Source organism: Bombus huntii, chromosome 13, assembly GCF_024542735.1.
Source record: "Bombus huntii isolate Logan2020A chromosome 13, iyBomHunt1.1, whole genome shotgun sequence".
Classification (NCBI taxonomy): domain Eukaryota; kingdom Metazoa; phylum Arthropoda; class Insecta; order Hymenoptera; family Apidae; genus Bombus; species Bombus huntii.
The window spans coordinates 9,044,375-9,071,114 of NC_066250.1; the positions used below are offsets into that span (position 1 = coordinate 9,044,375).

A 26,740-nucleotide genomic window follows, 5' to 3' on the forward strand; every position below is an offset into this window, starting at 1 on the left:
GGTACCTGTAGCAGCGCGGAGAGCACGATCCCGCTAACGGTTTCCCCCATTCTAATTAACATTCCGCGTATTTATTAGACGCGGATCTGCAATTAATCAGGTGGATTCAATTAGCGAATTACCAATTAGCACGCACGCGTTCACACGCTCTTGGACACTGCTTGAGATCCTGTTGGACGGTCGTTGGATAATCATGAGTTACGATATACGTCGTTAAAACGGCAATCTTGTACGTGATCGGACGATCTTCACGAAATTGAAGGTGATTCTGAGCATCATTAATTTTTTTCAATCAATAAAGGAAGAAGTTTCGGTTCTTCAAAAGAGAGTTGAATATCTATTTGGTATTGTGCTTGACTTGAGAATGCTTTGTTGGAGAGTTTTAAGATTTCAGTTTCAGTACCGTTGATATCGAGAAATTTAGAAGAAAAAGAAAACGTTCGGAAAATTTAAGGAAAGCATTCGATAAGTAATGAAGCTTTGTTTTTGAAGAAGACGAGTACTTCGTGTAGTATTGCACTTCACAGTAATCGAGCTTCAGGGGGAGAAATGTTTAACCAGGATTTGGACATGGATTTTTAATTTGTACACTTAAGGTCTTTTCATATTGAGAAATTTAGAATGTTAACGAATTTAAGATCTCAGTTTGAATACCTAAGGTATTTAGATGTTACGAAATTTGAAGAAATTAGAAATTTTAGGAGAAGTGTTCTGTGAAATGTGTCTCGATAAATATTTTTGAATTTGATTAAATTTGATCTTCGTCGAATTCAAGTTTATCAATTCGTTCGAGGAAGATTTTTTCAGAGGTAAGATTATAATGCCACATCTTTACTTTTTCTTACATCATTACAAATCCACAAAATGAATTGAAATTGTAAAATGACATTCCAGATATACTCACCTCTCTTCAGCCTCTTTCATCCACCTTTCAAGGACCGGTTTTATCTTCTGCGCGCTCTTTGGCGTAATGTCCAACTTTTCGAATCTAGAGCCAACAATAAGTTATGATTCTCGTTCTGTGATCTCGTATCTTATATAAGATGAAAATTCGTGAAGGAAGAAATCGCACTTTCCACGCCAAAGACGTAAAGACACGCTATTCGATCATTTAGAAATACCAGTCACAAATATTATCAATTAAGACACTTCGCGTAATTATGTTCGAATGAAAAGGTATAGAATTGAATTGACAGAAATTCTTTGCGTCTTTGTTCGACTAAAGGAGCACTAAAAGGCATGCATTGACTCAAAAACAGGACATTGACAATGCGTGCATGCTTAAAGGTTCTGGTGATACCGTGTATGATGTTGCCAACGCGCTTCGAGAGCTAGTGTTCTTCTGCGACGAGCGTAAACCAAGTTCATTATTGTGAAGATTGAGATAATTAATTTAGAACAAGTATCAAAAAGAATTAAAAAAAAAAAAATATCAAGACGAAGATCGGCTAAAAAGGAACACACTCTTGTCGACGGACGTCGATCTCCGCGATTTCTTGAACGTGTTCTTACGCGTTGGCGACATCATGCCCAAGTTTGCCAATGCCCTGGCTCGAAGAAATCGTTAACTTTCAGAAGTGCTCCTTTCGCATTTCATTTATATTTTACTTTTTATTTTTCTTTTCTCAGAAAACGGAGTTAGAAATTAGTGATAGTGCTTTTGCAGCTATACCCAAATATGCCCCATATGGTACTAAGACGTGGTTAAAAAGCGACTAAACGTTTCGTCTAACGAAACACGAGGAGAGTCGAACAGAGAAGATCGACAGACATTGGACAGAAAAATAGAAGAAAGATCAGGGCGAGAGTATTCGGATAGAAGTTAATTCGTACTAACATAGTACGCGTGTACGCTTGTTCCTGTATCAATTTCGTTTATGTAATAAAATGAAAAAAAGATATATATATATAAAACAAAGGTAAATTAACCTGCGAAGGTTTGATTGTTTCGTTGAGAACACTCATTCCGAGCTATTCGTACGCCTTTTAACATATGCACACGACGATACCAAATGTACGGATTCACATGCTTGGGTATAACTGCTATGCTTCCAGAGGATTTGAAAAAGTTTTAGATTTTTAGGTAAATTAAATAGCATGAGGGGTGAACGTACGTAGCTTGCTGCTGAGAGGCAATCTGCGAGGCAGCGTACATCTGGGTAGCCAGGGCACTGGGGAACAATCACCAATGCTTAAATTAGTCGTTACGATAACAATACTATATGGATGTAGAAACAGTGTTTCTACTTGCCACCAGCATTACCACTGTGGTTCCTTTCGTAATTTTATATGTATTTTGGAAAGACATGTTATTCGTCAAACTTGAGGGTTGAAGATAGTGTACTCGATCTCTTAAAAATCATAATTGTAAATGAAACAGGTTTCAGGAACCACCGTGGCAGGTTACACATTAGACATTTCCCACAGAGTACGATCACATGAAAATTCAACGACGTTTTCTCTCTTAGAGTCTGTACTCGAAGAGCGTCGAACATGATCAAATATACAATATAGTATACGACATGAATCAATACAAATCGGGATAACTAACTCTTTCGTTTAAACACTATGTCCAAAATGAATTGGTTACTTGGGGCCACTTTTTGGATTACCAATTTCATCACATATACTGTTGCTTCATTCATCACGTATACTCCTTTTTTAAGGTACAAAAATATAAAATAGGAAGATATGTTGTACGAACTCGTTCCTACGAATAGACACTTCCCTCAATTTTCATTCGAACAAAAGTGTAGAAAGCACGAAACAGAGAGATTAAGAAAGACAAAAGAGAGTGACATAACGAATGTCAGGATTTTGTACGCTGACTCAGTGGCCAATTTCATTTGGACATAGGACAGAGTGGAAGGATGTATGACCGTTTCGAGGAACTTTCAACTAACGATAAGTGTCCCTTAGCCCCGACTTTTCTAAACGAAAGAAGACATCATCGAGATTTACCGTAGTTTAGAAATGTATATAGATTGTTAGCAGCCAGACGGGGAACTATCGAAATTCACCATATTTTCCCCATTTCCAGTGACCTGGCACACTGTCATATCATAACCTATTAACGTGTTCTATTTCTGTGTCTCATCAGCGACGTCCGTTTCAAATTATTCGTCATAGAAGAAGATAAAGAGAGTATAAAAAGAAATTAAAAAATAAAACAAAGGGAACACGCGACTGTTTCGTCGTACACTCACCTGCATATGGCACTTTGGCTGTAAGCTGGCCCCTCTGTCACACTCAGGGCCTGTCCTACCTGGGTCTGCGTCAGACCCAGCGACAATCTGCGAAACTTGAACACCTTTGCGAACTCCTTGATCTCGTCCAGATTGATGCCATCGACTACGTTGTTCGTGGCTTCGTTGATCGTCGGCTGATCTGCAATTATAGTTTGCAAATCTTCCCTTTGGTGGTCTTAAAGGTTTAAAAGGAATCAGGAATCTTGGACGTTCAAAGAATTTTTTATAGCGTAAATCTGATTATTATTTTACTACTGTATACAGTTCATTCTGCAGTTGGTCAATTATTCAAAAATTTTCGGTTTTGGTTGATTTATAAGTAATAAGAAACAGATATTTGAAGAATATTTAATTTAAGAGCAGTTTCAATCGCTAGTTCTAAGGATTGTTTTCATCCTTTCAGAATTAGCCATTAGTAATAAGAAAGATATGTGTTCAATATTTTTCCAACTATGTTCCACACATAAATACAGATTTTTAACTATTTTCTGATTCTCTGATATCAAGATCTAATCGTAGAATCAGCGGTTATGGAAAAATATATCTTAGGTTTATCAGGCATTAGAACACTCTCCTATCGAATTCCTGAATGGATTAAAAATTTTCATTTCTCTCTTGATTTCTGACTAACGAAACAAGATTTATTTTTCTTGGAATGACGTACTCAGACAAGGATTATAGGAATTTCCCAACGAGTTCTAAATCGATTCGAGGAAATATAATTTACTCTGGAATGAAAACTGTCGATTCTTCCTCGATTGTTTGCTAAGAAAATCCACTTATACCGATATATTAAGAACGTGTTTTGGCAAAAGATTAGAGAAATTTTCGATGGAGTTGCGGATCGATTTCGCGGGAATGTTTCGAAGTTCCATCGGGAGTCTGCTTAATGACATCGGGCGGCTTCGTTAAAGCAGCTTCAGTTACACCGATTTCACTCGTAAATCTGTCACCCCGAATGTATACGCACGCAATAGTGGTGCCCACATGCCCCGCAATCTCGACCAGTTCGAGCCGGCTTTCTGTGCCGAGCAATAAACTGCAAATCCTTCTTCCGAGGCACGCTGTTTTCTGCGATCATTAATTTCCAATCGAACGCGAGATCCTCGTCTCCTCGTGCGGACAAAAACGCATTGACGACGATCCTCGACTTTCTCGTGTCAGCGATCCTCCAGTTTCGATGAATGTACAAGCATTTTCGAGAATCGATACGTACAAGGAAGCGTAACCTTCATACTCGCAATCAATGAAGAACGTAAAGATCGTTAAAGCGAATCTTTACACGGGAATATGTTTGTATCGAAATACCAACATTCAGGCTTTTAAAGCATTTAATGCTGTAAATACATTATGTTCGTTCTGATATTTTAATGAAGTACAGAAGTAAAAATTTATAATCCGCTACATTCTGCAGTCGAATCGAATGTTTCTTTGGTAACTTTGTATTTTAATTCGATGGAAGTTTGTAATGGACAGTAATTTTGTTAAAGAGTACTTTTACGTAGCACATACAGGCGCAGTGATCATAGCTGTGATAAATAAATCAACATGTGAACAAAATTTTTACATTTTCTTGTAATACAAGTTTTCAATTGCTATAGTACAAATAATTGAATCAAAAACCAAATTGATCAACTCTAGTTCCAGAATCTTTTAGAAATTAAATAGGTCGATAAAATTTATCAACTTGACTGGTATGTGGACCAAATGTAATTTCCCCACAATGGACATTGCAAGATGAAATCTTTCAACATTTAAAGGCTAATTTTGTGACGACAGAAGAAATCAAATATGTATGATATCTATGAAAAAAGCACGAATGAGTAATGTGTTGATGGAAATTTATTCGTCCCTCAAAATTTACTCTCCATTATCAATCTCTATTCGTCGTGTTTGAAATAAGCAAAGCATCTAACCTTCTTTTAAATTTACGAACCGTTGCTCAAGGATCGGTTATCGGAGATAGGTTAACAAAGACGCAGATTTATTAAGTAACGTGGCACCGGCAATTGAGAATCGTTAGGCTCGATACGTCCAACGATTATTCTGATCGTTGCCCGCGGAATGACGAAGTGCCAACCTAAGCAATGATTGTGAATTATTAAAATTATTGTCTGCCGGCTGTTGAGGTTACGTGTACCGTAGTCAGAATCTTTATGGCTTCCCAGAAGGCAGCGAGGCAACGATCTAATACACCGTAATGAGCCGTGCATTGTACGATATCCTATTAGGATTATTAAGAGCTTCGCGGCACAGCTTGAGCCGCCGACATTATTATTTATCGGCTTTGACCGTGCATTAAATGCTGTATCGTCGGAGGAAAGAAACGTAATTCGAGGCAACTAGACAGGAAGAATCGTTGAATTTATAAAACATTTTTATTTCCTGATAAATAAATGATTCTTCCGTCGATCAACTTAATTATCAGATCATAACGCATCGTAATACATCGGATTGTGCCGGATTGAAACGTTCTTACATCGGACTGACGATCAATTTTATGCTTTTATTCTTGAATGGTTTGCCAAAATATAATTCGTCAATTCAAAATAAAGATAAATTTGTTTGGTGAATCATTCAATGACATCCTTGTTGAAATGCATATACCCAAATATGGTTGACCAGACAAAATTTTTGAAAAAATGCTTCACGTTCCTATTATTACATTATCAAACTATTTTACATCTTCTCATCTTACAATTAGTAACCTCTATTTTCTCATACATAAAATGAGAATATTCTTTTCTTGTCTAAGTTCCTCTGTCTTTTTCTCGTCTAAATATGATTCATGAGATAATTAACACATTAAGGAAGTCTGAGTAGATTCATATTCTTATGAACATATCTAAAAAGAGAAATTGTTAGCAGAAAATTGTTTCAGCCCCTAAAAGTGATCTCTTTCCGCCCATAAATATAGTTGGACTGTATATGTGTATAATAATACAATTTCATAATTTCGTGTGTGAACTAAAAAGGTGGAATGAATATATGAAGATTGATTCCATCTAGTATGAATATATTACAATGTGTACTTATCTTTATGTATTTTACGTATTATGTACATTTTATAAAATTATGCACCCTTAAACTTCCCATAAATGCAGAAACATGCACAATCTACTAATCAACGTTAGTCACATGAATTCTGTAAACAATTTCTCCAACTTCCCAAATTGCCTAATTTATCTAAACCACCTAAAGGCTCTTACTATCTTACTACCTATCCCAATAATTTCAATCTGGACACTTGAAGACATTCCTTTCTTCCCTAACTTTTATCAGGAAATTTCGAAAACTGAACATATAGCATTAAGAAAAGAAAACGAAATGAGAACTTCGATCTTACTAGGTGAATCATTGAGATCCTCCTCTTCTTTTTTGGCGTTGTGCATGCTGCTCGGTGAGGGCTTCACTCCGGCTCCGCTGGGTCCGTGCGTGGTCGTGATCGTAATTTCCCCATTGCTAGCCGCCAGTCTGTTCAGAGCCGAGGCTGCGGATACCACAGACTCGTTCAAAGGCGACGATTGCTCGGGTCTCTCTCTATGATGCTTCTCCGTCGGCTGTGAGGAGACACAAGGGGATTGGTAGTAACGGATTAGTAGCTCAATCAGTATCAACGACAATGCTTCATGATTCTCTTTCACGCCAATTATGCACTTAATAATGAGACCTCGTCCTATCCTTCTTTTATCGTATTCTACCTCATTCTATCTCTTGAATTCAAGACACTTTAAAGACTAATTAGTGGAAGAAACGCCGCCTGAAATACTGAAATACTTTCTTAACAAGATCGCTCGCTATCGAGGAACTATTCCGCTCTGTTCCGTTGATCTCGCGACGTTTTTTTAAGCCCTTTCCACCTTCACCCACAGTTTTGCTCCGTATATCGATCCACGAATTGACTCGCTTGTCTATCGTTAACTTTCCGGTAGCGGGATCGTTCGTTAGAAGACCAGGAGTGACGTTAGTTATTGATGAAACCGGGATAAATCAAAATTCCTGCAGCGGAAAAAGTATTCCGGTTTCGCTCCGCTGGTCCTTTCGCGGATGATAATTGTAGCAAACAAGATGTTGCTCGGATTGATCGTGTTCTCCCTGGTTTACCGAGGCGAATAAAAGGAGATGAAAGAAAATGGCCTTGCACAGCACGTCTATTACGATGGTAAGCTTACACAACGTGAAATAGTTTCTAAATCTCGCGAATAATCGTTCAAGACGATTAATTTGAAAAAAGTTATTTAAAAGGGACGCGGCTCTGTTATGTTAAACAATGGGGCAAGATTTTTCGCCGAGTCTTGAGAATAAAATAAAATCTGTCAGACACGTTTCGCTGAATTCTTAATCAGCTATATCGAACACGAAGTTTCTTCAGTGGAAACGTTTCAGTAAATATGTATACCTCGATGATTAAATTATCAAACGGGATCTATTAATAGGATTTCGTTGTCGATGGCCAGGCAATAATCCAATTACAGTGGAAAATGACAAAATTGCTTTATTTCATAAAGCCGCGGGAATTGATCATTTTTCGAAGTATTCCCGTGAGAATGATTGTAACGCGCGTGGAAAAGGCATAAATTATTCAGCAAACGACGATATATGTAGACGCACCGTATAATGATTTATGTGGGAGCTGTGTCGATGACCGTGGTGTTGAGGAGATGTTGTTAGAAGCGGTTGTTGAGAAGCCTGAGCGACCTGGACCGCCTGTGCAGCCTGTGCCTGAGCCGCCTGCGCGGCCTGAAGTAGTTGCTGAGGCTGCATCGCGCTCAGAAGTTGCTGGCTGGCCGAACTGTTGCTTAGAAGGTGAGGCAAGGCAGCGGGACTTAACCCTAATCCTGATGCTAAGCTGGGACTTGTTGGAACTGTTACGTGGAGAAAGAAAACCACGATCCAATCGTATTTAATTTTCAGTCGTCTCGTTTTATTCATCGAATTTTTCTATAATTACTTTCATATTATTTTTGGGGAATTTATTTTATACAGTGACCGAAAAAGATTATTTTTGACCTTTTAATATTAGAACTATTAAAACAGTTAAAATATAAAGGAATCAGAATTTTTCACAAAAAGCGTCGTTATTTTGATCACTGCATTCTTTTGCAATTAGTTCTGTACTAAATTTACTCACAAAAATTTTATAAATTTACAATGGTGCATTATTAGAGAATACCGATACGAAGCGTAGTTTGTTACGGAACACCAGAACATTTCTTTCATAAGATGTTCAAAGAAGTAAATCTAAATTCGAGAAATCAAAATCTACTAATTTAAACTGTTTTATCCTTATCAACTTTTAACACACCGTGACTATAAAAGTTTCCAATTAAAAGACAATCAGGTCACTAGATAAACCAATTCGTATCTTTTACGAAAAAAAAATTTTGCAAACTGGCTTTACCTGTAAATTCACCGTTGCTGGTCGGCGTGTTCAGCATATTCTGTGGCTGAGCGATGGATTGAAGATTCGCCAGGGTAGTAGACACGACCTGGCCGTTGCTGAGTGCCAAGTTCACCATCTGATTATTCGTGACGTGGCTGACAGGTATAGTGAGAATAGTTTGTGTAGCGATTCCTGCAAGAATAATAAATAGAGAAAGAAAGATTAATCCCGTAGGTTCCACCACGAGGTTAACAACGACACCACAACGGGTTAAGAGAAGCTAGCCTGATAATTCTATCTGTGGCCTATCCTCGTATGAACGTGTCTCGAATCAATAGATACTTCATTTCCATTATGAACGTAGTCCACGCGTCGTTGATCCAGGAAGGGTAGTAAAGTTATCAGAGTCTCATAGAGGGATTATTAGGCAACCCATAGGGCAGGTAACCTCGCAGACCGGCGTAGTTGGCAAACTATTATCGTCATCTTAATAGTGGGTACAGGTACTGGCACTGGACTAGGCTGCGAGAAGGACGCCTAATCATACTTAGAATAGTTTCGGGATTACCTCCAGCTCCGCTAATCTGATTACTCTGTACACGCGCTTAATATGATTACTGATCATGAGTACGTACCCGTGTTGGTACCTATAGCTAAGCTAAGCAAATCCCGTATTCCGAACAGCCATAAAAGTTTCGCGTTCTGAGGTAAGGTCAACTGACAATCCGATTAACGTTTAGTTCCGTTCCGCGATATTCCACGATAATATTCCGAAGAACGTTCTTTTATTTCCGAGTATCATCACTATGTATGCTGCTCGGTTGTCTGTCATTTCTGTTGTTTTTGCCTTTTACATACGATAAAAATGGACTTTTGCGAATATAGGAAAAAATCTCATTTGAACAGTATAAACTGTTGCTGTTATCAAGCTTTCTGATAGAGTAAGACGAGGTTAAAGGGAATATGGGACTTATGGTTTAAAAAGAAGAGAGATATGGTGGTTGAAACAAAAGCTGGATTCAGGAGTAGTTTGTTCCAAACATACAATACGACTACGACATTGTAAATAATGTAACGTACTATGAATTAGATTAAGGCAAACATAATTCATATTTTAAAAAAGAATTCATGGTTTGATGGAAACAATAAACCACTTCAACATGTGGTTTATTAAAATCATATATCGCATTATGATATACATATATTAAAATTCTCAGTTGGTTGCTCTATTGAGACAAAGATAAATTGAATATTCTGATAACAAGAAAATTTGTCAATTGAAATAAACCGAGTTTAACCCTCTCGCTTCGGATGCCGCTTATAGGCGGCGCCGACTAGATAACCTGTGGGTACGGGTGCCGCTTATAGGCGGCGACCACGCGACGATCGGCACCCCATATATCAGGCATACACCAGTGCCATCTGTAGTCAATAATATATTTTTTCGTTATCGGCAGAGGCCTTTTCATATTAAAGATGTAAATTATACTTATCATATTGGAGCAAAGATTGTTTTATTAGTGTTTTATTCAGCACAGTTGTTATTTAAGACTTAGAGAAACATTTATACAGCAATCACGCCACTGTGCGCATTTGTGGCGCGTGCCTCCGTACAGGGAGAGCACTTAGGCGGACTGGACTGCCGAAGCGAAAGAGTTAAGGGTAGTTTATTGTAATCACACAATTCGAATACGATTTTTCATCATAGATAATATAATGTACATATATTAATATCCTTCATAGACTGTTTGAATCTGATTAAGGGGAATATATTTCATCGTTTGGAAAAGGAAACTATAACATGCGGTGATTACAGCAAATCAGATTTAGGAATAGTTTGACATTCGAAGATAGATATTGTAACGTAAGTACGTTAAGATTAGGTCGAATCACGATTTATAATCAGATCAAGACTTACACTCTTGACCCGAGTCTTTTTCAAGATTCTTCAATTTCTCGACGAAAATAGCCGACACATCTGACAACCCCTCGCGAGCTTATTCTTAAAAGAGTATTCTAAAGTATCCAATGTTATTTGCGTTGCCAATGATCTGTATCCTTATGACCTACTGCTAGGCGATTATAGAACGTTCGATCACTATTGCTTTCAATCGGGTTCCGATTATAAAATTATTCCTTCTAGATTCTCTTTTAGGATTCCGTCTAACATACTTTAAAGACAATTGACACAAAAGTTTAATATGTCGACTGAGTCACTAAACAATGTAATACATATTTAATCGTTCTCTATTTTCCTCGTCGCTATATATTGGTATTTCTGAAGATCCTTTGATACAAAACTGTATTAAACTGAAAAATATTATTATTAACATTGGCAGAATTAATTTCCAATGAATATTACAATTAACAGGTGACTCGATAAAGCTGCTAATCCCTGATTCTCAGGTTGAAGCGCAATATTATAGCGTATGTTATAAACCCAAGATGCTTCTTTCTATCAAATCGTCAATTGCGAATCAATCGAGCGCAAGCCAGTTAACATCGATTGTACCGAAAAGCAGTGCAAACATTATTTGCCACCACGTAACTCGTCATCCTACCACGGACTGGTCCATATCCACGAACTTCAATCCACTTAGGCAGACTCGCAAAGTTTTCGTTGCCCCTCTTTACCCTCCCTTGTGCTAGTGTCTCATTTCCTTCCCTCTCGTACCAACCCTTGCATTCACCTGTCCCTCTTCGTTCCTCCTATGGTCCCAGTCCTCTTTCTCTCTCTCTCTCTCTCTCAATTGCCAGAATAGAAACTCAACTTGGTAGAAACGAAGTTAGCGCGAACCGCAATCGATATAATAGCGGCTGAATCCGCGGAGCTGTGATGTCCAGCCAAGGGAGAGAGAGAGAGAGTGGTATTAGGGTTAGGGTAGGAAGGAACGGACACGAGTAAGGCGAGGGGTGGTTATTCGTGGGTCTAGAAAGGGGTAGTGAGACGTTAATTATACATTGAAATTAGTTGCAGAGTTTGCCCTCTGCTCGCCAGGCCAGTCGAGGACCACTAAGTATGGACGACGGGGCGAGCCTTAGTCCGAGCCTTGGTCAGAGATAGTCGATATGATATTATATATTATATGTATATATACGTATACATATATATAATATATGTACACACATATATATAATATATATACATACATATATATATATATATATACATCGGCACATCTTGATTGCACAACATTATGCGCCGGCACATCGTGCAGATTTCACGATGAGACCACTCGGACTGATTTATGCCCTGAAATTCGAAGGTACTTAGTGTGAGGGTTATTGTTGGAGATTTCTTGTTGGTTTACTGATAGCTACGGGATACAGGGCATCTCCTCTTTCCTCGCGGATCCTTTGTCAGACAGTCTCCTCTCTTGCTCTGCCTCCTGGGTGCCGTTTAATTAAATTTCACAGGTGAGGCTGCGATTAGCCGCCTCGAATGTTTTCGGGATCTCGACAGCTGGACTTGTTGAGAGGGTCTAATGCTTTACAAGTTTGGAAAAAAGGAATACATTGTGACGTGTGAAGAATATTAGAATAATGTTATATTTGATATACTGCGGGAAGATATTATGTATTATATGAGAAAAGTGTTTGAAATTAATACTGTGTAATTAGAATTCCTTAGAAGTCAGTCAAAAATTGTTGAGATACTTTCAATTCTGTATACTTGTTATTGAGTTTTAATAACCATTGATTAACGCATATAAAATGCAAAATATCTCGCAGATGGCTTTTGAGGATTAAATATGATACGTAAAATAGGTCATTAACCATTAGTTCCTACTTGTATTAAACTTCTAATTCAGATCATTTGGATTTTCAATATCTAAATGTTTGTAAAAAATATCTTAGAGGAAGGTCTTAAAAACAAAATTCTATAACTCTTTCCCTATCAATTCTCTTCGTCTAATATTCTAATGTTTATTCCAAATACCGAAGTATTCTACACATTTATGATAAAAGTTTATCCAAAAAATATTCCAAATTTCAAAATATTCGACAATAAAGTGAAATATACTTCTAGTCAAATACTGAATCTACTTATTATTCCAAGCTAACACGATTCATTCTACGTATCTATTTCTTGTATAATAAATTCCCTATGAATCGTAATCGTAAAAGGGTTTGACGGACAATCGATTTGCGTGACACGTTGAACGTGGACGAGGTTTACTTCGAACTTCAGGAATGAGCCTCTAATGGGTGTCGTTGAATGCTCGTTTTGAGAGCTGAAAGGGTGCAAACATATAAGAAACGGAAGGCTTACCTTGCGATGTAGGGATAAGAAGCTGAGCCCCTTGAATGCCTTGAACCAATTGACCGGACGTTAGGATGAATTGAGGCATCGCGACCGGTTGCGGCTGAGATAATAGCTGAGGTAATGTCGCCATTGGCGTCGAACTCGGCGGCAGAAGATGAGGGGCAGCTGTCGTGTTCGAGGCTGTTGGTACTGTGCCACCTGAACATGAAAATTCATTCAGTGAAAGGAAAATCTGACGATTTAATTAGCTAGCCCACCTCTTATAATATATTGTTAAGAATACTAAATTGCTTCACTACTGGATGGTGTGTTTTGAGAAATTAAAATCCATTTTCAGGTTTGCATCTCTTCAAATACAACAAAAGGTAAATATTTAAAAAAACTACCTACGTTTTAATAATGCAAATAATATAAATATAATCGAGGAGAACACCATGGTTAAATAAATATAAACTTCACGACAAAAAAATTCTACAACTGAGCAATTGAAATGGTAAACGATATAAGTATTAGAAAAATAAAGAAGGGGGATGTTTAGTAAGGGGGGATGTTACTTATATGGAGAGTATGGCGAGAGAACTTACAATGTGCTAAAACAATTTGTGAGGAAGTTATTTGAATAATTGAAGCATTGTAAAAGAGTTTTTCTGTATGTCAGTTTGTCAAACCATGCAATGTCTGTTTCTATCCCTACCGGAGGAGCTGACAGTGAGATTCAGGGGCGTGTTGATGAGCTGATTGTTAGTCAATCCCGCTGTCATTCCCTGGAGACCCGCAGCTAGCGACGCGACTTGCGGTAGGTTTTGTAGATTCGCTAGGTTCTGAAGATTCTGTAGGGTCACCATACCTGCCACTGATGGGACAATAAAAACATAATGAATATAGTAAATTCATTCTATTTAATTGAAAATGTCTCGTATAACATAAATATAATATATTTATAAAAGGTGTCTACAAATGTTCGAGTACTTTCGTAAATCTATATATACGGGATATTTTCAAAATCATGGTACAATGGGGAAGGAGGGGATTTCTCATATAAAAATAAGTCAAACATATAGAATAAAATGTTCTTATATGACGCTACGTTTTCGAGAATCTGGAGTTTGAATGTTCGTTGAGTACGCATGCACTCAACTAACCGCAGTCTGTTTAGTTCACCCTATCTGGCTATCTATCGTTACTTCTATTTATAAACCATGTCAGTCAAAATCTGGTATAACTGTAAATAATGCATTTAGTTTCGATGAAGTACTTATTTTGTGTTCTGTGTAAAATAAAAATAAGAAATCTGATATCCATTATTTAGACAGATTTGATAATTTCAGCGTTAAGTACGATAGAAAGACACGATTATTTTATTCAATTAATAAATCAGATTCCGACTTACTCGTCCCATTAAGATGCGCTTGCGCCACGGCCGCACGCTTCGCCTGATGCAAATTTTCAGGTGACGGACTATTCTTCCGCGAGTTCTTCATCTCATCCATCATCATCTGATGCTCATGGAGCGAGCCGGTCGCGGCCGCCACCGGTTCAGGGCTGCCAACGCTACTCCTGTCGCTGTCCTGTAACAAACGTGCGTTCAAATGGTAAATTACGAAGATTTACATAATTACAGCTTATGTTAATCATACTCTATTAAACTCTACGCTTCTATGGTTGGGAATGGACACAGAAATAAAATGAAAGAAATGGGACGCTGTATCATAAAATGAGGCTTTGTTTCCAATTTTTTCCTCCCCCCTTTTTTTTGTCAAATTTATCGAAAGCCAGAAAAAAGTAGCCGCCGGGAAAAAATATTAATTACGATTGAAGAGGTACCGGTGGAAACACAGCCGAAAAGTCCAACTGCGGAGCAGCGCGCTCTGTCAGCGGCGAAAATAGCGATACTTTATTTCGTTTATTACGCCGCGTTTGAAACCCCTTCGCATTTGTACCGTATTGATAACAATTATAAAATATTCGACCACCGCCGGTGGAAACAAAGTGCTTTCGACTATATGTGTCATCGCAAATTTTCCTGCGCGCCTTTCAAGCTTCCCAGGTAATTTTTTGTTGTCAATGTTGCCAAAATATTAATGGCCCTCGTTAAGGGAATTGATATTGTTAATATCATACTCTGACTTCTTCATGCGTCCGCTTAATCGAAACGTAAAACATTCTTTTACATATTTTCAAATCTTTATTCCAAACTATAAATCAATATACCCTGGTGATCGAAATGAAGAGATCTTCGAAGAAACACTGCAGACATTTAGCGCGAAAATTATCGAACCTTGTACCAAACAGGACTCGTACGAAAATATACATAATGCAAGTGAAACGACACCTTCTTTGTCAGACGATCGTAGTTCAATGACAAAAATTCGTATGCTCTGTCTCGACGATACTGTGAGACAGGGTAAACTGTTAACCTTAGAATTAACAAGATACGAATGGATCGACAGAAATGATTTGAATCACAATCATCAATGTAATAACGAAATATAAAAATATTGGTGATTAAAGTGTAAAATTCGTATCAAAGAAACTAACATGAAAGGTATACGATGAAATACATAGTGAGGGGAAAAAATAAGCTTTCATCTATTTACTTTATCAACGTCATTCAAATATAAAATCAAATGCATCGTAATAAATATATAAAATTGTTATTACAACTATGATTTCGTCATATTAATTATTCTGCAAGTCCTAATGTTAAAGAGTTAGAAGTAGAATGAGAAGTGTTTCAATGGCATCCGATTCAATAGCTCGCTAGCTGCTTTACGATTATAATTTCTAGTAGTACGTAGTAAGGAGATTGACCGTAAACTAGTAGCACAATTATCGTGCCGATAAAACTTGGAGAGGGCTTGAAGTAGCAACGTTATTTGAAGAGAGTTCGCTTGATACTGTGTCTGATTATTTCACGAAGGTCAGGTAAGCCCCGACAAACTTTTAACTTTCTACCTGTTTAAGGACAACGTGGACGCGATCGCCGGACCCAACCTACCCCAAGGGGATTCGATAAACGTCCCAACTTTCGATGACGCTCGCCGAGTATCCAGGAATACGTCCAACTTTTTAAATTATCGATCCCCCCGCATTCTGCTGATATAATTAATTCCTGTTGCGTAAGCAGCTTGACATACTAGGAGCAACTTTCGAATGCAAGAATATGATGTATACTTTTATTTTTTCCTTTCACATCAATTTTTTATCGTTTACCGCCAATATAGAAAAAGTAAATGCACCTAATTTTAATTATTGAAATTGAAGTTTTCGATTGAACAGTGATTGACATTTTTGTGTTTAATTAGTTTTAGAGAAAAATATTGTGTATTGGTAAAATGCAATTGCGGAATAACACAGTGCAAAAACAAATCCCATGTTTCTCTATCGTTAAAGTATTTCGTGAATTTATGGAAAATATAAAAAAGATATTTTCAAAACATTAAGGCTTTTTGTTTGTTGAGATATGAGTGAGATTCGAACATAAAAATTAGAAGATCATAGTAGGGTGAAAAAGATACACATGATATAATTTTCCCCTAGAAAAATAACTAATTCATACATTTAGAAAATTTCAAAGGCTTTTTCATTAGAGACTCTAGAAAAATTACCTTGTATTGTAAATACATTTAAACTTGATATATATATAATAAACTGTATACAATATATATTTATAACAAATAAAAAAAAAGATTTAGAAATTCTCTTATTGCTCAATTAAATTTCCAGCCCCAAAGAAACTTATTGCCAAACATTAATCCGACATTGTAATCGATTGCATACATCACCGTCGTGTGGTGACGTGGCTTTCCAGCCATTAAAAAACTAAAAGCTAAAAAATCGAGGACGGGCAAGTCGTGCATTTTACCTTTTCATCATCCCTTTGCGCAGTGTCTGATTTTTTTTTCTCTCCTTGCTAGCCGAAATCAATCGAACGGGTACGCAAAGGTTTTAGCACGGGCTCGCAATCATTCTCGCCAAAATGCTCAATTATACGCGCGTGGTTCGTTAACGTACCACGCTTTTTATTGCGGCGGCACGTTTAACGCTGAAAATTGATTAATAATCATTCACGGTCCAACTGGCCGACGTTAAAATGCTTCGCTACGAAATAATGGTGGTAGACATACACGCCGTTCGATAGGGTATAAGGGGGTTGGAGGCAGGGTTGGCGGTGAAAAAAAAAGGGAACAATGAAACCCGTACGCGGGCGACGAATCATCGACGAAGAGAAAAATCAGCGAGACGAAGTCGACCGTTCGTCCGATATACACTTTGTGTCCCGTGTGTTGAACGTGCGAAACGCGACAAAGGTTTGCCGATTTCTCGAATCGAACTCGCGAGTTTATAATATTTCCCGCGATGTATCCACCAACGATTCTTTGTGAGCGCGACAATTCTTTCGCGAAATGAAGCTCGTTAACGAAATTCTCCCGCGATAATACGATTTTCGCGCGCGTGTCCAACAGAGAGAGAAAGTGAGTGAGTGAGCGAGCGAATGAGTAAGTGAGTGAGTGAGTGAGCGAATGAGTGAGTGAGTGAATAAGTGAGTGAGAGAAAGAGAGAGAGAGAGAGAGAAAGGGAGAGAGAGAGAGAATGTAGGAAACAGAAAACGACCAACGTAGAAAAATTGCACATTGCGACACATACTCCCGTTTTCTCATTCTCTGTGTGAGTACACGTGTACGTGTATTACAAATCGACGAGATATTATATAAACATAAATAATTCGCGTTGCGAAATTTTTCTATTGTGCACCTGACGATATTCCAAATTAACAAGCCGACGAGACGCGATATAGGCACTACCACCACTGGGGGTTGGTTCAATCAGCGCCGTACAACGATATATTGGCAATCAAGCCGGTGAATATTTTTTATACCGCTGCCCCTGTACGATTACAAAGCTGCACAAAGGCTCGGTACGGATTGTCAATTTTCTTAAAATACCACCGGCGAATGTACAATCTCGCGAATACCCACGTTTCAATGCACGAAGGGTGAAGATTGGAATTTGTTGCAATTATTCCCTACCGGATTTTGCATTACCTGTGCATTCGCCTCTGTTTTCATCCTAACATATTACCGATACGATATATTACAGGCGACACTTTGCACTAACGACTGATAACTTTATCTTCGTGTTCTTTATTCGTGTTTTTGACGCGTTCCGCGTTCAGGATAGACTTCTCCTTATTTTGCTTTGTGAGACAGCTACATTACAATTATTCATTACGGAAAAAGTGTGGAGTTATAGGAAATTCTATCTACAGAAATTTAATCCATTTATTTATTTCATCAATAAGTATATCTATTTATTCTGTTAATTCCGGCGGGCCATCGCTATTATCGCGTCATGTTCCTTTTCCTTTTTTTTTTTTTTCATTATTGTATTAAGACTCTCGTTATGATTAACCAGGACAAGATATAAATTTTGTTAATTCTGAACAGAAAAATATGAAAATCACTCGTGGCCGAGGGTTCAACGTCCAACTTAGCTCTAAAGAATATCAATTTCGATAGAACCTTCAAATCTATCACTCAGCAATATTTGCCTATTCTCTCTCGAGAAATATGAATCGAACGAGGGTTGAACGGGGTAAAGGGAGCAAAAAGGTAAAGAAAAGAGAGAAACTGGCGTGTATTAATCATTCGTCCCCGTATCCCCGGCTCGTTCGTGCCGTGCGATATATAATTCATGCATATTTACGGGATGCCGGAGGAATAATTAACGAACGGCAGCGCATTAAGGCGCGTCCTGTGTATATATATGTACATCGCACGTACAGTCGGCTTCTTAGAAAGACAATCTAAATTATAATAAATCGATGGAGTACGCACGAGCCTCGATGCTTTCCACCCTCGTTTCTTCTCTCTTTCATCGTGTGTCGATGGTTGGTGGTTGTACAAAGTAATGTTACCCGGCGCGCGGCCTCTTTGCATAATGGCATGGAAATATGCCGGAACGTGTATCGCCATAGTTGGATACAGATTAAGCGTGTTAGAGCTTCGACACCCGGCTAATTCGCGAAAAAGGACTCTCTCCCCGGGGTGACACGATCCATGAATAAATTCGACCGAGCTTCTCTCTCGGACTCACGGTCAACCAGATAAACATGACTAGATATCAGACAGACGACGTTTACGGCGATTTTCAACCAGTGATAAAATTATTTTGCGAGAGAATTTTAAGTCAGGGGATTTAAATACACGGATCTTTTTAGAGGTTTAAAATTCGTTTGTCTTCAGTTCGTGTGGCCTGAATGATGATACAGGCTTTTAGACGAACAGAGTTTTAAACGTAAAATCGGGGAATGAAGATTCTCACTGGTACAAGTGACAGGATTAGGCGAAAAAAGGAAATATATAACGATCTGGAATCCCGCGAATGGTGGAAGTTATCAAACGATTCGAATGCTCTCGCTGCCATTTTTCTATATAAAAGGGGTGAATATCCCTTTTCCGTGGCGCTGTAATTTCGAATTTTCGTCAAAGTCGTACAATGGAGAGCGGCGCTCGCGGCCGCATCGCCATTGGTATCGGGGCATTTCATTGCATAAAAAATAGATAAAGCCCGGTCGATAGGTAACGAACGAAAATAGGAGGCGCAGGAGCAACGGCGGTAGTTCAATTTTTTTTGTACGCAAATTCGTAAACGGCTATGGCCACCCCCATATTAAATGGACGAGGCGAGGGGGATTAGTTGAATGTACAGGCCCGGCCATTTTGCTTGTAAAAGTGCACTCCGATATATAGTAAGCCGTAGAAACGTATGTTTACGGGGTTTAGACATTTCGCATAAATTAATCAGCCGATCAACCCCCCCCCCCTTGCTCGACAGAAGCACACAAACGTTGATTTTCTTCCTGTATCTGAGCCTTTATAATTTCTTCAACGGTTTTACTATGAGAAATATAAATCCCACCTGCATGCTTTGATCAACATGTTATTATATTTAATTTTTTCCTGAAGGTTGGAGATAAATATCGATCGTATTGTAGAGGTATAAGTATAGCGAAAGAGTGATCTTCTATGTACATACCTTTTTAAATCACGTGTGATCTTGTTTGGGTAATAAGCATGCTGATTATAGGGGATGCGGATCGAGAGTATACACAGGTGCTTGAAGTAAGAAGAAAATTCATGTAAACATAGGTACGCGGTCGCTTTGCATTTAAATGTAAATTTATACAACGAAAGGAAAAATTTTAGTATGCATGAAATGAATTTTAACCAATGTATCTACGACACTGCGGTTTGTTCAAACCTTAACTGATAAGTTAGATTATCTCAACCTCGTGTTAGACACACTTCTTAATTATTCACGATCTATTAAGGAATTTCTATAATTCGATGCTAATACGTACACAAAAAATCAGATTTATTTTTGAATATACTTAAAACTCCTGGAATAGCATTTATTTGTAATAAGACTCAATTTTTTATGTATATTATAAACTTTAAATTATGCACACGTTTTTCGATAAAACTGATAGCCAAGTTAAATGGTATTCCTATTGATGATTGTTTAATTTTATCGAGTCTTGAAACAAATGTACTGAATAATTATACTAAAAGCTTTAAGCGGAGGTGCGAGTTTAAGGAGATGCAAGAATATTTATATTTCAATCTTGCTCATTATTTTAGTAAGTACGAAAGATTTACAATGCCGTAAGAAGATGTTTAACATGAAAGTGGAACGAAAGATCATGCATACCAACAAGAATTCTCTTCTATTTTGTTCAAACTTGAAGTACTTTTTAGCGTTAGGAAAATAAAATATTGGTTTAATGTGATCGGAAGAATGCATTTAAAAAGTCGTCATGTTTTTCTTTGCGAAGAATAGATATATTTTTTTCTGCCAATCATTTAACAAATATTTTAACCGCACCGGCGGGAATTATGTAACACGCACTTGACTATCTACTGGAACAACAAACAAATCATTTGGAAAAATTCTTGAAGCGGCAGCCGACTTCTCGTGTGCATAATTCATAACTGCCTCTCACTGACTTCGTTACTGTTTCTAATTGTTGTTCATTCATTCCCGTATTTTGGTAGCTGTCTCTCAATTCCGTTAACAAGTTTGTCCTCTCCGTTCTAATTACCTTTGAGTAAACTCCTCGAATTTCGAGTGTCCTAAATATATAAATATTATCAGGACAAAAAAGTTCTTCGCATTCCGAAAATGGATTTACCAAATACCCACAATTGCATCAACTTCAATTATCATTATAGACCTGGCCATTCACTTCCCGTCGGGGTTTGTGTATCTACCATTATCAGATTTCGTTAAAGAGAAATGTAAAATTAAAATACGAAGAGGATTTCCAAGGTAATATAAAATAATTATTAATTTTTAAGAGTAGTAGCGGTATAAAGAGAATAAAATTGGATATTAATTTGTATTGAGTGCGTGTTCTGCTTGCACGAAAACTTGCTTCAGAAAATTGATCAACTTTTTACGAAGTTTTGAATATTGTAATTTTATATATTACGGAAATTTGGTTCAGAGAAATTTATTTCGCACAAGCTTCCAAGTTTTTACAAAGTTCCGAAACTTCGGTGGTGAGTAAGTTAACAACAAAAATTTGCTTCGGAAAGCTAGCCAACTTTTTTACAATGTATAATAGTAAAACTTCACTGATAGGGTATTCAGAAAACCTTGAAATACTTTAGAAAACCTTCCAATTTTGCTACAAACTTCATTGATAAGTTGACCACAAAAATTTGCTTCAAAGAACTCAAATTTTCCACAAAGTTCAGGATTCCAAAGTTTCCACAAAGGACCAAAAATCCTACAAATTGTAAAACCTCACGGACTGATTTTCCACAAAAATTTTCGACAGAGAACTCTAATTTCCGGGAGATTTAAAAACGTTAGTAGCAAGCTTGGAACAATGCTAAAACACACGAGGGTTACAAATACAAATTTCTGGAGAGCAACGCGTCCCCTATGCAGCTAGGGTAGGAACACGGAAGTTGGAGGCCCCGCCGGTAAAATAAACTGAAATTTTCGAGTTATTGCAACTCCAATAAATCGAACCTGGGGGGGGGGGGGGGGACATTCTCGTCGGCATGGTCGGGGATCCACGGCGAGACATAAATTCTCGGGACGGTTCGACAAAAAAGTCCCATTCCCCGATACAAAGAAACTAATCCGCGACCTTTCACACCTTCGAAACGGCTGGAAAGCAGCCCGATTTACACGAGCCACCCTCGCCTCTCCCTCTCTCATTCCTGTGACGCGCGCACCGGCGTCCAGAGCAATCGGAACAGCGACCATCAGCGACAATGCCCGACCGAACGAAATAATAACGCTTTAAATTTCGCGGGAAGGATCGTTCGTTGGTCGGTTCGAGCAGTAAAAAATCGTTAGCCGGCCCTCACGGGCCATCTCGCTAATGCGAAAAACCGTGCTGCAGCGTTCTCCGCTCGACAGACAGAGAGAGAAGTGTAGAGACGGGAAGAGAGGGACCACCACCCAGATCGGATCAGAGGGTGGACGGGGGTGTACGTGGACACGCGTGTGTCTATCCATACATGCATATATGTATCGAACAGTCACACATATATACAGGGTAACGTGGTGCAAAAAAAAAAACGCGAGCAGAAAAAGGGCGGCGTTGCGAGCTGGTTCAGTGGTGGGGTGGAAAAAAGAGGGTGGCACAGGATTGGGATACACGGTCGTTGGAAATGCAACAATAAACATTACTTATCGGCACGGGAGCCTTTAACAATGCGGATACGACGAGAGAAGCGGCTCGCGGCCGCGCAAAAGCGCAAGTTTTTTGCAATAAAGTCATTTCGAGGCATTTGAGTTATGGGTAATTCGTGTGGAACGCGCGAGCGACCGGTAACGCATATACAGAGACATAGGGGGACGTGATAGAGAAAGAGTACGAGAGAAAGATCGTATGGAAAGGGTGGGAGCGTGTGCGTGGGAGAGAAAGAGAACGGGAGATCAGGTCCCAGCGCCATTGATTAGTATTAATGACTTAGCTGCACTCATTTCGCCCGAATAAAAGTAATTGGATTTGGCTTCGACCCCGCGGACCGCGCCAGCGGTGCCTGGCGGCGTCGGTGGCGTCGGCGTCCGCGGTGGCGGCGGCGGCGGCGGTTCGTGGCGTCGGCGCAACGAAAACGGCGGCGCGGCGTGTAAAAATACATTAATATCTGTTTGCGCTTAATAAACGATAGCCGCGCTGACTTCAGACTAATGGCCGTATTCCGGAATCGGTAATACGCGTTTTTATGTTTCTTTCTCTATACAACGGCCCCCGTGGCACCGGCTTTCCCACGTACGCTTATATTCTCGCCAATCTTTCGTTACGATCGATTCTCCCTTTTGTCTACCTCTCTTTCTCGTTTCGCGGCTCTTTTTCTTCGTCGTTTGCTGCGATGTTTCTTTTTTTTGCTCTAAAAGGCTTTCGCGAGCTAGCCCTGCTCGTTACACGCGGGGATTACTGCTTTCCGCTCGGATATCGTGCACGAGCCTTCAGTTTGCTCGACTTGGGGTTACTGAAAGGATTCTTGTTGTTTAACGTTGTGATGAGTGCCGGAGGTAGAAATAATTAAGAATGGTTGTTGCAGGATTGTAATATCTGTAAGCGAGGTATTGGAATAACATGTATATCAGCAAAACAGAATCTTGATCTTGGTTTCAGATGACTCTGAAGAAATCGAGACTATGATCAGTGGGATTGTAACAATTATAAAATAAGTGTATAAAATTAAAATATTAATTTTAAAGAAATCTAGATGGATTCTTTTGAGGATCAGTAAAATATACAAGAGAAAAGACAAAAATTATTTCGTAAGGTACTACATAAGCAACATAGCTTACAAAAACAGATTTTGTAACCTATCTATCCATTCCCATCTCTCTGAACGTACAGAAATTCAATGGCGAAGATACAACGAATGCGGAACACAGGAATAAGCAAATAAACCGCACGCCTCATTAGAAACCTTACCACTAAGGGGCAAAAAGAAAGGAAGAGTGGTGGAAGAACAAAAAGAAAAAAGAAGAAGAAACGAGAAGAAAAGCCCATTAACAAAGTCCGTATCACGACGTAACAGACCCACCAAGACACTTTTAACTCACCGCGTACCACGTCACAAGTACTCCATTGATCGGGATTAAGGATTATCCGTGGCCATCCAGAGCGAAGCGGTGCGAGGAAACGATGAATTTCCTCGACGACCGGGGTATCCTAACGGGGACGTGCTCCACGGGGGTTGCAATTATCACGTGGTCATTGCGAATCGTTGTTATCGGGCAGTTGGGATGAGGAGGACAGAGAGAAAGAGGGAGAAGAGGGAGCACGTGTGAGAAGGACGGGGATGAAAAGGGACTAACCAGAGACGGAGAGAGCTGGAGGAAGATGGACAAACGAGAGAAAGAAAGAGGGAGAATCGACCGAACCCTCGGCACAAGGCTGCTTTGTCTGTAAGTGTAATTAGTCCAGGGTGGGGTTTCTCGTAAGAGAAAGTGAGATCGACAGAGACAGAGGAGGTTACGGGAAGGAGGGAAGAGAGGGGTAGAAGGAGGGAAAGGGTGGTTCATCCTGGTTTCTCTCCCTCGCCGCGCCACCATGCCCCACCACCGCCTTATTTATATGCAAATGAGCTTCATTTCGCGATATTAATGTTCCAGCCGAGTCGGCCTGGCCCGGCGCGAAAGGGTGCACAGGATACGCGGAAAAGGGTTCGCCCTCCTCCGTATATGTTTGCGACCGTTGTGTTCACCAGTGCAACGCGCGATTTGCTCCGCTGAAAATTACGATGTCGATGGCCTAGATCGAAGGGTGAAATCATCGTGTCACATCGTGTCGATTAGAAGAGGCAAGAAATTTTTTATAGATTTTTTTAGAAGACTTTAACTTTAAAGAGTTCGCTATATTACAGGTACTACAGGTATGCAATTATGTTAACGTTGTACATATTGAGAAAGTATACAGTCAAGACGTAAACATAAGTTTGGTAATTTGTACTGATTAGTTAGAATGAATTTGTTTGAATATCTTGCATTTGCTTTTGAAATAAATAAATTATAGTTTGAAATTGTTAAATACAACTTTCTAAATCTTCTTCTTCATACAAAATTGTAATTACGGATTCTTTTCATTTATGAAAAGAATAATGTCTCTAAAATATCTCGGAAGATAGTAGAGAACTTCATGCATAACTTAAGAGAGACGTGAATTGTATTAGGATAACATTCACTTCAAACAAGTTCAGATTTGCTGCTGAATAGTCTCGCTTCTTCTATGTCAGAAGATTACCAGAAAATATACGTAACAAATAACTATTATCTCTTAGAAGCCAAAACAAATATGATTAAGGAATACAAAGTATCTTGCTATAATATCACACAGTTAGATAAAAAGAAAGAATAGAAAAAGCATTGGAGTCAACAATAGTACAAGTATCGGAATATTGAAAAAAGATACAGATAGTAACGAAATTTATTCGAAGATAGTGGAACATTATCAACGCGAAACGTCCCGAAAACTGGATACCACGGGACCACCGAGAATCCGTAATTTTCACTCGAGAATTCCCCCTAATCTGCACCGCTATCTGACCAGAATTGTCGCTTATCAGCAACGTCCGATCCGGTTATGGTAATCGCGTAACCCCGAGAAAACGAACACTCTGCTGCGAAAACCCAAAGTTCCACCCCCTTTATACCCTGTATCAACTACAAATCAAAAACGAAAAGAAAAAGGAAAAGAAAAGAAAAATAAGACGAAGGTTAAGAGGGGGAGTCTTCTCTCTTTTGGTCGAGGTACAACCAGGTATCGGGATAATGACCGATTTATCGCAACGAGCAGAGCATGGCAGCGGGTAGACAGACCCCCATCAAGGCCTCCACCGGGTTAAATTAACAACAGACAAGCCACTTGAAACATTACCGAGGCTTCCTAGGCGAAGCAAGTCGAGGGTGGGTTACTGCTGCTACCTTACTCAACATAAATTAGGGCCGATAGAAAGGGTAGATTGCAGAATGTTGAGTGTATAACGACCGACGGTGGCTTGTGTCTCGAGCATCCGCGGCTCGCGTCTTACTCTTGTAACACACGCGATCCCCGAAAAATCTACCCTTACCACACGCCACTGCATTCTAATACAGCCCATTCGGTGCATCAGGCTTAGGCAACTGTGCCACTCTCGTCACGTTCCAATGTGTCAATCTACCGTGTACCTCCAACTTGGAAATTTGAAATTCCAGCCTGCACTTTTTGACTGGTTTTCTATCACCTTTTTCAACGCTTTAATTACTTTTTATCGCCAACCTCCCGGGGTAACCTTTAATGAATTTTATTAAATTCTCGATCATTTTATCTTTGGCACCTTTTTAATACTTTTGATTTCAGTACTCTTTTCTTATTGTTTTTAGATTTCTACAATGCCTATAAAAAATATCGTTTTATTTATTATCCTACGTATTTACGTACTAATTAATTTGATCATTGTATATTTTATTATGTTTTTGTAATAGATTTGTAATAGAAGTACTAATAATACGCAGTGTAAAGTTTTAAGAATAGTGTAAAATATTTCAAAAGGACATGCAGTGCGTGCATAGCATTATACATATAAACATGCATATATGTACGAAAAGAAGGTATACTAAAAGATGCTAAATACGATATTCGATTTTACGATTCCGCGAAGTAAAGATAAAAGTTCTAAAATCTTTCTTCGTCTTAAAGTATGAAAACTATATAAGAAGACAATAATAAATAATTTTTGTCAATTTCCTGAATTTGATGCCATTTTTGATATGACAGTTGAAAAGGGAAGCGATCGATTAGGACAAAATAGATGATAAGTTCAC

At 38.8% G+C, this 26,740-nt stretch overlaps 1 protein-coding gene across 3 annotated transcripts in view; it reads right to left on the reverse strand.

Annotated features, from left to right (window-relative positions):
- Positions 1–26,740, reverse strand: part of LOC126872362 (POU domain, class 6, transcription factor 1) — a 210,398-nt gene that overhangs the window by 8,822 nt on the left and 174,836 nt on the right. For 2 of the 3 annotated variants that reach the window (XM_050632238.1, XM_050632237.1), the window contains 9 exons: positions 14,289–14,466; positions 13,593–13,751; positions 12,905–13,096; positions 8,650–8,823; positions 7,860–8,113; positions 6,595–6,808; positions 3,207–3,387; positions 2,115–2,171; positions 905–988 (listed from right to left, as the gene is read on the reverse strand). In XM_050632238.1, coding sequence (XP_050488195.1) covers positions 905–988; positions 2,115–2,171; positions 3,207–3,387; positions 6,595–6,808; positions 7,860–8,113; positions 8,650–8,823; positions 12,905–13,096; positions 13,593–13,751; positions 14,289–14,466 — 1,493 coding nt within the window. The remainder of the gene's footprint in view (positions 1–904; positions 989–2,114; positions 2,172–3,206; positions 3,388–6,594; positions 6,809–7,859; positions 8,114–8,649; positions 8,824–12,904; positions 13,097–13,592; positions 13,752–14,288; positions 14,467–26,740) is intronic. The other variant, XM_050632239.1, reaches the window with a different exon arrangement.